The sequence below is a fragment of the Prionailurus bengalensis genome, chromosome B1 (genome assembly GCF_016509475.1).
Source record: "Prionailurus bengalensis isolate Pbe53 chromosome B1, Fcat_Pben_1.1_paternal_pri, whole genome shotgun sequence".
Taxonomy (NCBI): domain Eukaryota; kingdom Metazoa; phylum Chordata; class Mammalia; order Carnivora; family Felidae; genus Prionailurus; species Prionailurus bengalensis.
The window spans coordinates 160595951-160612050 of record NC_057344.1 but is presented as its reverse complement, the minus strand read 5'-3'; the positions used below and the strand labels follow the sequence as shown (position 1 = coordinate 160612050).

Here is a 16100-nt window from a genome sequence, read left to right as displayed (position 1 = left end):
AGACTAAAACAGGGAGACCCTTTTACTTCCCACACTTCCAAATTGCTTACATTTATTAGTTGAGGGGCGCCTGGGTGGCTCAGTCTGTTAAACATCTGACTTCGGCTCAAGTCATGATCCACAGTTCGTGGGTTCGAAACCCGCATCAGGCTCTGTGCTGACAGCTCAGAGCCTGGAGCCTGCTTCCGATTCTGTGTCTCCCTCTCCCTCTGCCCCTCCCTGGCTCACACTCTGTCTCTTTCTCTCAAAAATAAATAAACATTAAAAAAATTTTTTTAATTGTATTAGTTGAGGAGTTTATGTGATAACAACCCAATTCAAACTGCTATAAGCAAAAAGAAAAAAAAAAGTGTGTTGGGTGGAATATTGAATGGATAGTGAGCCAGCTCACAGAATCAAAGGAAAAGCTGACCAACTGAGCCTGACCCATGGCAAGACGGGACATGTTTCCCTGGGCATGTTGGCATCATGCTCTCCTACTACAGTCTTTCTCCACAGTGAGGGGTCATGATTTCCAGCAGCTTCCAGAAGCACAGCCTCTCAATCTCACCACCTAAAAGGAAAAGGGCTCTTCCCCGAGGATGGATTCTGAACAGTCACAAACCCACTGCAGACCAACCCTGTGATTAGGGTAGTGGGAATTATGACAGATCATGACTGGTCTAATTTGGACCAGGTGCTTACCCTTCTACCTCCAGATTCAGGGATACTGGATCATGTAAGAAGGCAGCAGCTCCATTCAGCCAGAAGTTGGGAGTGAAGTGGAAAAGGATAATGGAAGGCAGAAGCAATAGTACTTTAGGGCAGAAGAAGAGAGAGTTGCTGGCTATACTAAATGACCAGTGTGTACTACATGAGCATAAACTTCTCTTAAAATTTTTTTTAGGGGTACCTGGGTGGCTCAGTCAGTTAAGCGGCTGACTTCAGCTCAGGTCATGATCTCACAGTTCATGAGTTTGAGCCCCACATTGGGCTCTGTGCTGACAGCTCAGAGCCTGGAGCCTGCTTTGGATTCTCTCTCTCTCTCTCTCTCTCTCTCTCTCTTTCTCTCTCTCTCTCTCTCTCCCTCCCTCCCTCCCTCCCCCGCTTGTGCTCTGTCTCTCAAACTGAATAAACATTAAAAATTTTTTTTTTAATTTTTAGGGGACCCTGGGTGGCTCAGTCAGTAAAGCATCTGACTCTTGATCTCAGGATCATGAGTTCAAGCCCCACACTGGGTGTGGAGCCTACTTAAAAAAAAAATTTAAAGCTATTCTCATTTTGTGTATGTGTGTGTGTGTGTGTGTGTATATATATGTATATACATGTATATATATATATTTTTTCAAGTGACAAGGATGTATGTATAAGAATGTTCTCTGAAACATTTTATAATCATTAAAAGTTGTAAACAACCTACAAGTTAACATCTATTGATTTTTTTTTCCTCTCGGATTTTCCCTTTTTTCCCTCTGGGAAACAATGGACCCAAGGTCTCATCTCAGCTTAACTAATCCTATATCACCTTAATTCTTCAGAAGGGTGGATGCATAATCTAACATGAACCAGTCAGGGTCTTTGTCCAGGAAAGAGTCATTTTCTTTTCAGGTAGTAAGATTGTTGGGGCTGTGACTCCAGGATTATTTTCACTTGGAACTGATAGAAAAGAATTATTTCCTGTTAGGTCAGACAGTTGCTAGGATAGAATCTGGAACTTCCAATTTTGTCTCTCACACAGGAGGTGAAGCTAGTCTATGAATGAAGCTGTTTATGCTAAAATAAAGAGATGAGACATGGAGAGATGGCAATTTCTAGTGCGCTAAGGTCTCTGATTGCAGGCACCCTCTGAGGCTAACATCAGCCTGCTCTTCCGCAAATATGACTAAATGGAACAATGAACTCCCTCTTTAGCTAAGACTAGTTTGAGTTGGGATTCTTCCAATTTCAACAAAGAGAATCCTAATGAACAAGCTGAATATAGATCAGTAGAGCCTGGATAACTTATGGCACAATAATAAAATACTATGTAGCTTTTGAAAAGAACAATCTATATTGACATTAAAAAAAAAACAACATAAAGAGAAGAGCCATTTTATGGGACAGGGTGTATACGTCTGTGTGTCTGTGTGTCTGTATGATTCGATATACACATACATACTTAGGGAGAACAAAAAGGAGACTATGTTCCAAAAAGTTAATGGTGGTTACCTCTGGAGGCTATATGGGCATAACTTCCACTTTCTAAATACACTTATGTATTTCTTAATTTTCCAAAGAGTATATACTACTTTTATAAAAATTTTAAGCCAAAAACAACTACAGAACATTAACTGTAGCCCATTTATGTTATAGAATTTCCTACTTTATTGCCTTTACTCCACATAAACAACAGGACTGGGGATTTAGAGACCCAGGCTTCTATTCCAGACTTTCAATGTGTTCTATAATGTTGGGCAAGTTGATTTGCCTCTGTGGGCCTCAGTATCTTCCTCTCTAAGAGAGGTCCTTGAAATAATGGCAGGTACTAGTTTCTGTGTCCCAGCACTGTGCTAAGCAGTTTCCTCTCCACGGTTTCATGAGTTGAGCATTCATCCCGTTTTCCATATAAAAAACTGAAGTGTTGGAATCAGAACCCAAGCTCAGGTTTAGCTGACCCGAAAAGCCATATTCTTTCCAATACATGCTCTCTCAGCTACCTCTTGCCTCATGGCTCATGGTTTCCTGGTGCTAGAAAGTACTTGCACCCAGGACTTGACTCAAAATCCTGTACCTAGAAACATCATTCTAAAGCAACCCCCGTCGCTTTTATTATTGTTAATGTCTATTCTTTATATTGTATCAACCTCTAAAACAGGATGTTTCAATCTCACCACTACTGATATTTTGGACTGAAAAATTCTTCATTGTTGGGAGCTGCCCCGCCCCCTCCACCCCCAACCCTGGGTCACTGCAGGATGTTTGACAACATCCCTGGCGTCTACCCACTAGATGTCAGTAGTGCCCACCCTTCAAATAGTGGCACCAAAAATGCCTCCAGACATATTGCCAGATGTCCCCTGGAGGCAAAATCACCCCAGAGTTGAGAACCACTGGTCTAAAAGGAGTAAAAAGCCAAATTCCTACATTAACCCTGATGGGCAACTATTGAAAGGAGACACTGACTCTAGTAAATATTTCTACCTGCATGATTCTTTGACTTTATCAGCTCTGCCTAAAATCGGCTCCAAGTGTCTCACAGTTATTTGCTTTGTGCAGAACAACGTCCCAGGCACATATACATTAACTATGTAAGATTTGAGGTAAGGGGGGAGTAGAATAAAGCTCTCCCTCTCAACAATAACTCCACTTCTCCCTTACAAAATTCATCTTTGCCTGTGAGGAAGAGTCACCAGGAGGCTGCAGAGTAAGAATGGGTATTCAACAGAGAACAGCAGTACTTGAATACAATGCTGATTTTATTCCAGGGAAATAAAGCAATGCACAAGTCACCTGGGCAATAAGCTTAACTCAAGAGGCAAAAGCTGAGAAACAAGGATTTTTTTGTGTGTTTGTTTTAATTATCAATTGCTCCACATAGCTCTCTTTCACACCTCCTCTCAGAAAATGTGGGCTAACAAATCCCATGCAAAAGAACATAGGAAAGAGAAAAAGGGGAAATGGAATTCATCTAGCATACTGTTGAAGGTGGTTTCTCCAAGTTCTCTTCTATAAACTGCTCCATCAACACGGTCCACTCCGGATTATTTTAATGTCATGACCATCTTCCCTGCAAATTGAACAACCATAAAGACACATTTACTACCTACCTACCACACTGAAACTGTCCCACTCTTTGAACCAAAAAGACCCATGTCATTATACATTAGATTCTAAGGTGATGCTTACTTAATCATTTTTAAAGCTAAATCTAGTAAACAATAGGGCCCCAATTCTGCCATTTTTCCCTGACCCTAAGGCACAGGGCACTAACCTAAAAAAAAAAATCACTATGAGAAGACCTAGGTAACTCACTGAAGACTGACATCAGAGAAAGGACCCCGAAATACAATGCAGCCTACCTTGTCATGGTGTGATACTTTGTATGTGATTCCTACTGACAGTAGACAATAAGCTAAGTTACAGCAAGACAAGATGTGAGTCTCAGCGGCCAATGTGAGTGCCCATATTAGTTGTTTGTCAGAATCTAGGACTTAGAGTCCGGTATAACCATTACACCCAAATAAATGGACCCTCAAGTGAAGGAGCTTCAAATGTCTAGGAGACATTTGAAGGCCGACTGACCACCCAAGCTATAGGTGCAAAGATACTGTGTCAAAACAGATGCTGCTGGAGGCTCTGTCAGCACAGGTGACCTGACCGAAATCCAGGCCAAAGTTTGTCTCAGGTCCAACGATTGGACAGGTGCCTCACTGCTCACCTTGTGACACCTCCTTCCTGGATCCTCTTCAGAGTGGTTCATGAATTCCCTCCACTAGTTTTCTTCTGTGACTAACTTGTGTGATAAAGTGTGCAATAAACTGAGTAATTCATGAATTTAATATTGGCACTACATGGTTATTTGAAATGTGTCTTAATCCTGTGATTCGCCCTGCTTCATACGTACAGGAGAAGTCACAGTCACCTGTGAGTTACATGAAAGGCATCATGTATAACACACTACTTAGCGTTCTACTAGGTACAATTATTACCTAGTAATAATTCAACCCAACTAGTTTTGCAGGTTGTACAGGTACCTGCACATGCCCTCTGAATTTAAAAGAATATTTAATATTTCATAGTTTAACTATTAATACACTCTTAATTTGGGGAAATTCCCCATCCATGAAGAGTAACATAACCTGATTATCAAGTGTATAATTGGTTAATCACAAATGTCACTCTCTGACTTTGACCTGGAAAATGAACTGAAGGATTGTCTTTTTAAATGTCAGTCTGAAAACACAACTCCTATGTCACATTTGATTCTTACATCCAAGAAAAGAGTCACTACTTCCTAAGTAATCAAAAATCAAGAAAAGGACTAGTCTATACTGTAAAATTACGTTACCGGATTTTCATGCACAGAGTACACTCGTTAGGATAAGTGGACATGTCACTTCCACACACGGGGTTAAAGTCTCTGGGACATCCTGGTAATTTATATTGATTGCAGTTTGGCTAGGAAAGAAAAAGGAAGACAGAAATTACATAACTGAGACATTCTCATCACAAAATAGTTGGGGGGGACAAAGTCCCAAGGCTCCTAAATTTCCTAGAAACACCCTACAAAAATATTTCTATTTTCCACACAAAAAAAGATTTTTCTAATGCAAAAATTAGATGCAGCACTGAAGCAATGGTTCAATACCCACTATGTAAGAAAAGGACCTTAGCCAGGCTGATTTTTAAATGAAAGTCCAGGGGCTCCTGGGTGACTCAGTCAGTTAAGTGCCCGACATCGGTTCAGGTCATGATCTCACAGTCCATGGGTTCAAGCCCCACATGGGGCTCTGTGCTGACAGCTCAGAGCCTGGAGCCTGCTTCGGATTCTGTGTCTCCCTCTCTCTCTGCTCCTCCCCTACTCACACTCTCTCCCTGTGTGTCTCTCTCAAAAATAAATAAACATTAAAAAAAATGTAAATGAAAGTCCAAGACAGGCCACCATACCCACTTTCCAACCCTCTAGCTTTATAATTTGTACTTCACTACTGTCTCCACAAGAATGTTGTTACATTCAACCTTAATCCTTTGGTGTGATGTCAAGACAAATTCAGGAATCTAATCTTTCAGTCTGGATCTTTAAGGTACTGGCATTCAACCAAGTGCAACAAAGAAAACAGCACTGGCACTTAGGGGTGGTGATGGGTTGAATTGTGCCCACCCAAAAAGTCACGTTATTGGAAATAGAGTCTTTGTACAGGGAATCAATTTAAAATGAGGTCAGTAGATTGGGCCCTAATCCAATAGAACTGGTGTCCTTATAAAAAGGGGAAATTTGGACACAGAGTCATAAACAGAGGGAAGGTCACATAAAGACATAGAATTTACAAGATAGGGAACACCTGGGGCTACCAGCACCTAGGAGAAAGGCATGGAACAGATTCTTCCTCACAGTCCTCAGGAGGAACCAATTCTACCAACATCCTGATTTAGGACTTCTAGCCTCCAGAACAGGGAGACATTCAATTTCTGTTGTTTAACCCCGTCAGTTTTGTGGTACTTTATTATAGCAGCCCTAAGAAGCTGATACCAGGTCATGGAACTCAATCCTGTGATTTGATGGAATTGAGGCCAGTCAGGTAATATGTCTTGCTCACAGCTGCCAATCTCCAGCAGGGCCAGTACTATACCTGGTCAGTGATCAGACTATGATGTGCAGAGTCTCACTTTAACAAAAGTCTAAATATATGGCCCACTGTATTTCTGTTTTATATGCATACATTTAAGGGCACCTGGGTGGCTCAGTTGGTTAACTGAGGGAGGCTTGTTTTGGCTCAGGCTATGATCTCGTGGTTTGTGAATTCAAGCCCCACAATGGGCTCCACACCAATATTATATATATAAATACTTGTTTTAGTAAATGGTGATCACTTTTCCTCACTTCAGAGCAAAAGAAGCCGCCACAAAAGAAATGTGGCACACATTTCTACTGATACTATCTGGATTTATAAAGACCTAAACAAGGCTGGCCATGAGCCAAACTCTGAAGTAAAAGAGGTTTTGTTGACCCTTTCCATCCTCTGTTCAGCTCTCATTGAGGAGCATGATATGCTGCCCAAGGCTCACTAAGGTGATGCCTTATAGGGCTGCTCTCACAAGCAGAGTAGATGCCCTCTTATCCAATGAGACTGGGAGAAATGGTAGTTGGTCATTTAATTGATAAAGTCAATTAAAGCAAGGAAACAAAATATATATCCCAAGCATTTTATCATAAAACATATAGGTGAAAAACAAAATTGCCAATCTTTTGATGTAGGACAATGACAGGGCATGTAACCACCTGTAATGCTACTATAACTTTCCTTGTCACTAGGTATGACTGTATGATTAAGGTAAGGCCAATGGGATATACATGGAATTATTGTACAGCAACTTCTGGGAACCTCCTTTAAAAGAAAGCAGGTACTTGTCCTTTGTTTCCCCTCAATTTTTTTCTTAGTCCATTCCTCCATCCTCCTGCAGAGTGCATGGAGCTCTAATCTTTGTTTAGAGCTTTGTTAGACTGGGAAGATAGAGGCCACATTCTCGGACAGCAGCACTATGTGCTCCTATTTTGAGTTTTTGTTACTTCCAGCTGAATCTAATCCTAACTGATACAAGAGATGAGAACTTTCCTTTAAATATTTCAAGTACAGTTGATCTTTGAACAACATGCGTTTAAATATATTTTCTCTTCCTTATGATTTTCTTAATAACATTTTCTTTTCTCTAACTTACATGAATACAGGTAAGATAAGGATGTAACACATAACATAAAAAATGTATATTAATCAACTCTTTATGTTATCAGTTAGGCTTCTGGTCAACAGTAGGCTATTAATTAAATTTGAGGATCAAAAGTTATGCTCAGATTTTTGACTGTGGGAGGGGGTCAGCATCCCTAACCCCCTGCATTATTCAAGGGTCAAGTGTAATTAAGAGTTTTGTGTGCTATCACTGCAAAAATGATACCCATAATAAGTCACATATTATTTCCTATTTTGGTTTATTTAAAACAGAATTTCTTGGGGCACCTGGGTGGCTCAGTTGGTTAAATGTCTAACTCTTGATTCAGCTCAGATCACGATCTCACAATTTGTGAGGGTCTGCACTGGCAGCACAGAGCCTGCTTGGGATTCTCTCTCTTCCTTTTTCTCTGCCCCTCTTCTGATTACGCTCTCTCTGTCTCTCAAAATAAATAAATGAATTTTAAAAAATGTTGCTGCTGTTGTACTGTTGTTTCACACAATTCATATTTTGGACCAGATAATTCTTTGTGATGGGAGACTGTCCTGTGCATTGTAGGATGCTCTCTATCCATTAGATGCCAGTATAAACTCCCTAGTCATGATGATCTAAAATAACACTCTAAATGCCTGCTGGAGAGCAAAATTGACCCTAATTAAAAACTAATATTTTAAGATACAGAATTTAAGGGGCACCTGGCTCAGTCGGTAGAACATGTGACTCTTGATCTTGGGATTGTAGGTTCAAGCCCCACGCTGGGTGTAGAAATTACTTAAAAATAGGGGATGACCGGGTGGCTCGGTCAGTTAAGCATCTGACTTTGGCTCAGGTCATGATCTCAGTTTGTGAGTTCAAGCCCCAGGTGGGGCTCTGTGCTGCAAGCGTGGAGCCTGGAGCCTGCTTAGAGTTCTGTGACTCCCTGTCTCTGTCCCTCTTGAACTCATGCATTCTGTCTGTCTGTCTGTCTCTCTCTCTCTGAAAAGTAAATAAACATTTTAAAAAATTACTTAAAAATAAAATCTTAAAAAAAAATACAGTCTTCTGGCATACAAAAGACAGTAGGCTATCTACAGCCAGTAAGTGATCAATACACTATGGAAATTGTTCAGAGAGAAGGGAGAGGATCACTTGTGAGTTGCTTAAGTGGAAGGTGTTGAGTGAGTGTTTAGTGTTAACAACTAGCCCTGGTGGACCTACACAGGGTTGCCTGTGCATACAACCTCATAAGCTTGTTAAAAACTGATTTAGTGCCATTGGCAATGACATGTATGGAGCTAGAGAGTATTAAGCTAAGGGAAATAGGCTAGTCAGAGAAAGACAAATACCATATAATTTTATTCATATGTGGAACTTAAGAAACAAAACAAACAAGCAAAAGGGAAGAGAAAACAGAGAGTGAGGCAAACCAAGACACAGACTGTTAACTACAGAGAACAAACTGATGGTTTGGAACTGATGTTCCAGAGAGGAGGTGGGTGGGGAGATAGATAAAATAGGTGATAGGTATTAAGGAGTGCTATGATGAGCACCAGATGTTGTATGGAAGTGTTGAATCACTACATTGTACACCTGAACTTACCCTGTCTGTTAACAAACTGGAATTTAAATAAACACTTAAAAAACAAACAAACAAACAAACAAACAAACACTGATTTGGGGCCTCATTCCAGACCTACTCGATTAGAATTTCCAGGGTTAGAATCCATGTGTCTAGAGGCCCCTCAATTCTGATTCAGCTAGAACTGGCTTTAGAAATGGCTATTCCCAATCATCTTGACATCCAATCCACTTAGACTATGTATGGAAGCTAAGGAGAATGCACCAAGACACACAGTTTGGCACATAATTTCAGGGATCCCCTGCTCTAGACCTTTTTTTCCTCCCTTTGTTTAACCAAAGTACATCTTGCCTATGCCCACTCTCTGATTAAATAGGTAAATAACTAATCAAAATCAATCTATTTAGCCTAAAGATCTTAGGGTTTTTTTTTTTTAATATTCAACAGCAGTTTTCAAATGCTTTCATCTCAAAGAATGACTAGTAAATGAATTTTGAGGAGCAGTAACAGGCTGGTAAGGAAGTTTTGGTGTTTTATTTTGTTTTGTTTTGTTTAAGCGGAAGACCTTTGATGTCTCTCAGATCCCCAAGAGATCTACCCAGCTGGAAGGCAATGTTGATATTTCAGTCTGATTCCAGTCTAATTCTCATGATTTCAAAGCCAGCTTTGGCTAGCCACCATTTAACTTTATTAAATTCAGGTAACTCATTTCCTGGATTTTCTCTGAGCAGAGACATGAGGCTTTATGAACAAACACTTTTCACTCTTATCAATGAGGTCAATCAATTTCATTAATAAATTACGTTCTCATTAACCCTTAGCTTTATACAGTTACCCAAATTTATGAAAAAGGAAAAGAAATTCAGAACAGGTTCACCATCTAGGGAGGCTCTAAATTACACCCCACAACATGCCAACTAGAGAAAAGAGTTTACCCCTGGCAGACGGCTCCTCAGAGCTTTAGAAGACACTCTCATTCTGGAATAGTGTCACATGGCATTTTTATTTATTCTTTAGAATCAATTTAATTTTTATGGAAAGATGTCATATGCTTTTAAGTAATTCTCTGAGCTCTATACTCTGAATCTTTTCTTTTGAAAGATTCGTAAATACTTTACCAAATATAGTCCCTCATTTGTTTATTCAATAAATGAAGAAGATTTTAAGATAGATGTTAGAGAACTACAAAGACAAATTGAGTCCTACCTGTAAGAAGTTTGGTGTATCATTAGAAAATCAAGAAATATACATGGTGCTCTTAAAGGATGGACAGAATTTAGATTAGAGAGATTTGGGAGAATGTCCACCTCAAGGAAATAAAACAGACTAACCAAAGGCACAGTAGTGAGGGAAGTGTCTGATCTGAGAGCAAGGCAGTTTAATTTAAAGGAGCATCCAACACTCTTTCATAATAAAAACACTCAACAAACTAGGCAGAAAAGAGAGCTTCCTCCAACCTGATAAAGAATATCTATAAAAAACATATTTAATGGTGGAAGACTGAATGCTTTTCCTCCAAAGTTAGGAAAGACAAGGATGTCCATTTTCATTTGTTCTATTCAACATTGTACAGAATATCCTAGAAAAGACAATTAGGCAATAAAATAAATATAAAAGGCATCCAGATTGGAAAAGAAGAAATAAAACTATCTCTAATCAAAGATGCTATACTCTTTTTATAGAAAGGTCTGAGAAATCCACAAAGAAACTGTTAGAACTAAAAAACAAGTTCAATATGATTGGAGGATACAAGATCAATATACAGAAACCAATTGTACTTCTATACACTTGCAGTGAACAATCTGAAAATGAAATTGAGAAAAAAATTCCATTTATAACAGCATCAAAAAGAATAAAATATTTAGGAAAATATTTAGCAAAAGAAGCATAAGAATTGTATAGCAAAACTACAAAACATTGTTGAAATAAATTAAAGGACTAATAAGTGAAAAGGCATCCCATATTCATGGATCAAAAGATTTAACTTTCTTAAGATGGCAACATTCCCCAAACTGGTCTACAGGTTCAGTGAAATCCCTATCAAAAATCTCAACTGTCTTTTGCAGCAGAATTTGGCAAACTGATCTTAAAATGCATATGGAAATGCAAGTGACCTGAATAGCCAAAACAATCTCAAAGAAGTTGGAGGATTCACACTTCCCCATTTTGAAACTTACTACAAAGCTACAGTAATTAAAATAGTGTGGCACTAACACCTGAAACTAATACAACACTGGATGTTAATTATACTACACTAGCATTAAAATAAAAACAAAACAAAACAAAGAAAAAACTGTGGCCCTAGCATAAGGATAGAAGAACATAAGCTATGGGAAAGCAGTGGAAGGTACTGGTAGAAAGATAGGCTGCAGTAAGGACACTCTGTGAACACTGGGAAGCTCCAAGTTTTGCAGAAAGTGGAGACACTAAAGAGTTAAGGAAAATTACTTAGGGGGTCACTATGCTTGGGGACTCTAAACTGGAACAGTAGCAACAGAACTGGGAAGAAAGCAAAGATCTCTTGAGTGATTCATTCTTTTAATAATCCTGCACAAACAGACCGAGGTCCTGTAGCATTTGCTTCCTGAGAGAGAGTGCCCTTTAAAATTTTGCACCCTAGACACCCAACTAGCCTTACCCTAATACCAAACTTGAGATGAAGGTGGGACTATTCCCATTTTCTGAAAGAAAATCAAACTCCCCAAAACTGAGTCTTCTGATTAAAATGTATTATTGGGCACCTGCTAAGTGCTGAAGATTGGACACCAAATAGCAAGACATCATCCTTGACCACAGTAGTATACAGTTTACTGAAGGGAGACAGGCCAACAGGCAATTTACAGTTCAGTGCTATGATGGGTTAGTGAAGAGCACTGGATCTGGAGTAAGACTGCTTGGGTTGGAATCATAGTTCCACCCTGTGGCCCATGCCTGGCTAAGGGGATAATAATGATACCTACTTCATAATGCTATAAAAGATTAAATGAGTTATTATGTTTAAAGCATTTAGAACAGTATTTGGCAGGGGTGCCTGGCTGGCTCAGTTGGTAGAGCATGCACTCTTGATCTCTGAGTTGTGAGGTCAAGCCCCACACTGGGTGTAGAGGTTACTTAAAAAAAAATCCCAGAATATGTCACCCCAAAACTATGACTCTTTGACATAATTATTTTGAGTTAAAGGCAGCTAAGAAGTAACAAACCCAAGAAAAGTGCTCTGTACCCTCCCCCCTTTTCTGCCTAGAGGCAGGATATAAATTCTCCTTTACTGAAGACAACTCTAGACTCAGCCCAGAGATGGCACCAGAGGAACCTGCAAACAAACCTAACTCCATTAGTTTCCTCCCATATATTTACCTTCCCATAGTATGCCACCTTTGGAAGCCTAGAACCATTTTACTTTGTCCTGTCATGTCTCTGCATGTCTACTTATAAGTCTGACTTGTAGTAGGCTGGCTTCCTGGGCTGGTTATTCTAAATAATGAGTTGGTTTCCTGAGTAGGTTGCTTCAGGTTGTGGGTCAGAGTTCTATTTTAATAAATGGTCTGACATTGTCCATTTGTATATTTTCTTTATACAATTTATTGCTCTTGTTAAAGATGCTATATAAGTCAGAGTTCTAAACCATCTCTTTGAGTTACTCATCTCTGAATGCTCCCACATGTATGTGTGATGCACGTGTTAATAAACTTTCTGTTGTTTTTTTTTTCTTGTTAAACTGTCTTTTGTTCAAGAGGCCCCAGCTGAGAACTTAGAAGGGTAGAGGAAAGCTTCTAATCTTCCCCTACACTGTCATGGTGATGATGATGATGCAGTATAGGTTGCATGAAACCAAAGAGAAAGTGCATTTACATATTCTTTGGAGTTAGAAAATGGGATGAGAAGGTTTCCTGGAAGAGGTCTACTCTGAGTTGAATACTCAAAGTTACTTAACCCCCTAAGGTAAATATCCCCATATGTAGAATAATATCTATCATACAAGGTCACTATGAGGATTGAGAGACTGAATACATGAATGGACAATGTCAGACCATTTATTAGAATAGAACTCTGACCCACAACCTGCAGCAACTTACCCAGAAAACCAACTCATTATGTAGAATAACCAGCCCAGGAAGTCAGCCTGCTATAAGTCAGACTTGTAAGACGTCAGACAGCCATCTCTGATGACAGTCCAAGAAGCCAAACAATAACCTCCGTAACAACTGGCCCCAAATGGCCAGGACTTGGTTAATACCTTCCAGCTTCTCTGAGGTTTGTCCCCACATCCAACTGAGGATCAACCAAAGAAAGCCAAATATGCACTCCTTACCAATCACACAGGAAGCCTGCTTCTAGTTAGCCCACATACAGCTTCCCCAGGCCAACAGCTCCAATCAGGGCATACCTAAAGCCTTCCCTTGTTCCCACTGCAAAGCTTCCCCCCTCCTCTGCCTGCCTTTGAGTCTCCACCAAAACACAAGTGATAAGTGTGGCTGACTCCCTTGCTACATCAAGCTGTGAATTTTGCTTTTTTGCTTGTTCTCATTTAGTTGGGCATCATTTGGTTCCACAGACTTCAATTTGATAATGTTCATAAAATTTCTAGTACAAGACATAACCATTAGATCAAGGGTCTTTTGAATCATTAAAGAAACTATTAAAGGAAACAATGTGCTGATGCCATCAAGGACTGAGCTATTTTCAACCAAAATTTACAATTTTGATCTGTATCAAAAAGCCTGCCTTAGAATCAGATTTCTAAAGAAGTAAACCGTTTCAAAAGTGGCAGGTGAGACCTGAAAACCAGCCCCAGCCCAAACTGTGTGGGCTTCACTATACTAGTGGAAATAATACAAGTGGCTTCCTACTTACTGTTCTGTATTCTGAAGTCTGGATGAACTCAGAGCTCGAGGAGTCCAAAGAGGCTGTCAGAAAAGAGGCATTTTAAACTATATGATTAAGGTCAATTCTTATTGATAAAGGGCGTTTAAAATCCAGCTTGTGATTTATCCAGGCCATACCCTCTCTCAGATGCCCAACTTCTTTGAACAGCCCCCATTGCCCACCCCTACCTCCAAAGAAGGGTATTTGGTTGTTTTCTGGCACTCTTGTGACAGGCACACAGAAGGAACATTTGGTATGGGTTCTGTAACTGACCACCCTAACAGGCTTGCTTGAGAAAGAACTTTGGAACTATGGAATAAAAGGCATAGTCGTATGGGACACCTGGGTGGCTCAGTGGGTTAAGCATCCAACTTCGCCTCAGGTCATGATCTGGTGGTTCATGGGTTCCAGCACTGTGTCAGGCTCTGTGCTGACAGCTCAGAGCCTGGAGCCTGTTTCAGATTCTGTCTCCCTCTGTCTCTGCCCCTCCCCTGCTCATGTTCTATCTCTCTGTGTCTCTCAAAAATAAATTAAAACATTAAAAAAAATTTTTTTTTTTAAGTCAGAGAAGTAACTCTTACTAATTCATGATATTCTTGTCCTCAGTGGCTAGGGTAACAAACACACAACTTAACATTTGGTATTACCACTTTAACTCCACTTTCAAATGGGCGTCAAGACCAGGTGGACTAAAGCCCCTTTCTCACAAGCCTCAGAGTGCCTGATGCATTTGGCATTCACAATCCCTAATTCCTGTTCATCTCTTGCAGACGTAGGGTCACTGTGTCCATAAAAACCCAATTTCTGATCTTGGGTTCCAGAAAATCAGCCTTAAGGGAGAAAGAGCAGACAGCAGTGTGTCACTAAGAAGGAGCTGGGAGCCAAAGCCAAACAAGATCTTAAAGCAAGTCCTCTGGCTCCACCGCCACCCCCGCCCTGCACGACCCCACGTTCGCACTCCTACACGACCGCAGGTCGCGGGGAACCGCCAGTAACGTGTGCCTGAAGGGCAGCCAGGGCCGCCAGGATCCAGGGACCGGCTGCCGCGGGCCAGAGCCACTCTCCGCTACTTCTACGCGGCTCATCGGGGCCCACCAGGCCTGCCCGGCCAGCGTTACCTGCCAAGTTCCCGCCCAGGAGCAACAGCACCAAGCGCACCGCCAAGAACGCCATGCTCCCTCTTTGGCCCGCCCGCTGGTCTCGGCCCGCTCCCGTGCCCGCGCGACACGCAGAGCGCGCCCAGGTCCGACAAGCGACAGGCTTGGGGAGAGGGGGCAAGGGGGACAGGAGGCACGAGAGGGGGAGGGGCTGGAGGAGGAGCGGTTGCTGGCCCCCCACTTCCGCGTCCCGCCGAGGATGGGGTGAGCGAAGGGAGTGAGCGAGATCTCTCCCTGCAGCAAGCCAGAACCTCGTAAGAGCCCCCGGGGAACAACCCTGGGAGCTCTGTCGGCCAACCCCTGTATCTTCAGCATCTACTCTGTCCAAGACAGTGTTTGGGCGCTAAACTAAACAAAGAACTCGCTCTCAGGAGGTTTTCTGGTGTAGGTGTTGGGCGTGGGGTGACACGGGAAACTCCCTAGCGAATCCATGCAATAATTTCTCAAATTAAGTGCTAGAGAGTGGTGGGAGAAGGTGAAGACTTTCCACAGAGAGATCAGGAAAGGCCTTTCAGAGGTGGCATTTGAGCTGAAAGTCGAAGGAGGAGAAGGAATCATGGTGAAGACGGTGGGAACAAGTAATCCAGGATCCAGGAAAAGCCAGTGCAGAGATCCAGAGGCAGGAGCCAGCTCAGTGTTTCAGCTGGAGATGCTGGTGAAAGAGGGGGCAGAGGAGGGAGATGGAACCCAAGGCCAAGGTCAGGTGTGGTGGTGTAGACTATGATAAGGAATTTGGACTTTTTCTGGTTGCAGTGGGAAGCTGGTGGAGGATTTTGAGCTCGGGAATGCCCCTGATCTGACTTATGTTTTGATAGATTGGCTGAAGAATGGACAGGAGATGGGTAAGAGTGGAGGCAGGAAGACAAATTAGGTGGCTTTTGCAGCAATCCAGGCATCATCAACCAGAGATGATGGTGGTTTAAATTCATGTGTAGCAGTGCACTGGTGAGAAGTCAGATTCAGGATTTATTTTGGAGGTGGGACCAGGTGGAGTGAAGAGAATAACCAAGGATGCTCCCTAAGCTTTTGTTCTGAACAGCTGAATGGGTGATGGTGCCATTTCTGTGATGAAGAAGATTTGGAGACAACGCCTATCAGACCTCCAAGTGGACATGTGT

At 41.4% G+C, this 16100-nt stretch overlaps 1 protein-coding gene across 1 annotated transcript; it reads right to left on the bottom strand.

Moving 5' to 3' along the window:
* Nucleotides 1-3416: 3416 nt before the first annotated feature.
* On the bottom strand, nucleotides 3417-15146 carry SPINK2 (serine peptidase inhibitor Kazal type 2). Its single transcript, XM_043604247.1, has 4 exons — nucleotides 14944-15146; nucleotides 13814-13866; nucleotides 5027-5136; nucleotides 3417-3745 (listed from the first exon to the last, which is right to left on the bottom strand). Exons 1-4 carry the CDS (start codon nucleotides 14996-14998, stop codon nucleotides 3700-3702), a joined length of 264 nt encoding a protein of 87 aa, XP_043460182.1. The 5' UTR covers nucleotides 14999-15146; the 3' UTR covers nucleotides 3417-3699.
* Nucleotides 15147-16100: the final 954 nt, after the last annotated feature.

What these genes read in the sequence shown, in the direction of transcription:
- SPINK2 (XM_043604247.1), bottom strand. Translation starts at nt 14,998, where the DNA reads ATGGCGTTCTTGGCGGTGCGCTTGGTGCTGTTGCTCCTGGGCGGGAAC. An exon ending in CCTGGGCGGGAACTTGGCAG is followed by an intron (nt 13,867 to 14,943) that starts GTAACGCTGGCC and finishes CTTTTCTGACAG; the next exon opens with CCTCTTTGGACTCCTCGAGC. An exon ending in ACTCTGTGCATGAAAATCCG is followed by an intron (nt 3,746 to 5,026) that starts GTAACGTAATTT and finishes TTCAATTTGCAG; the next exon opens with GGAAGATGGTCATGACATTA.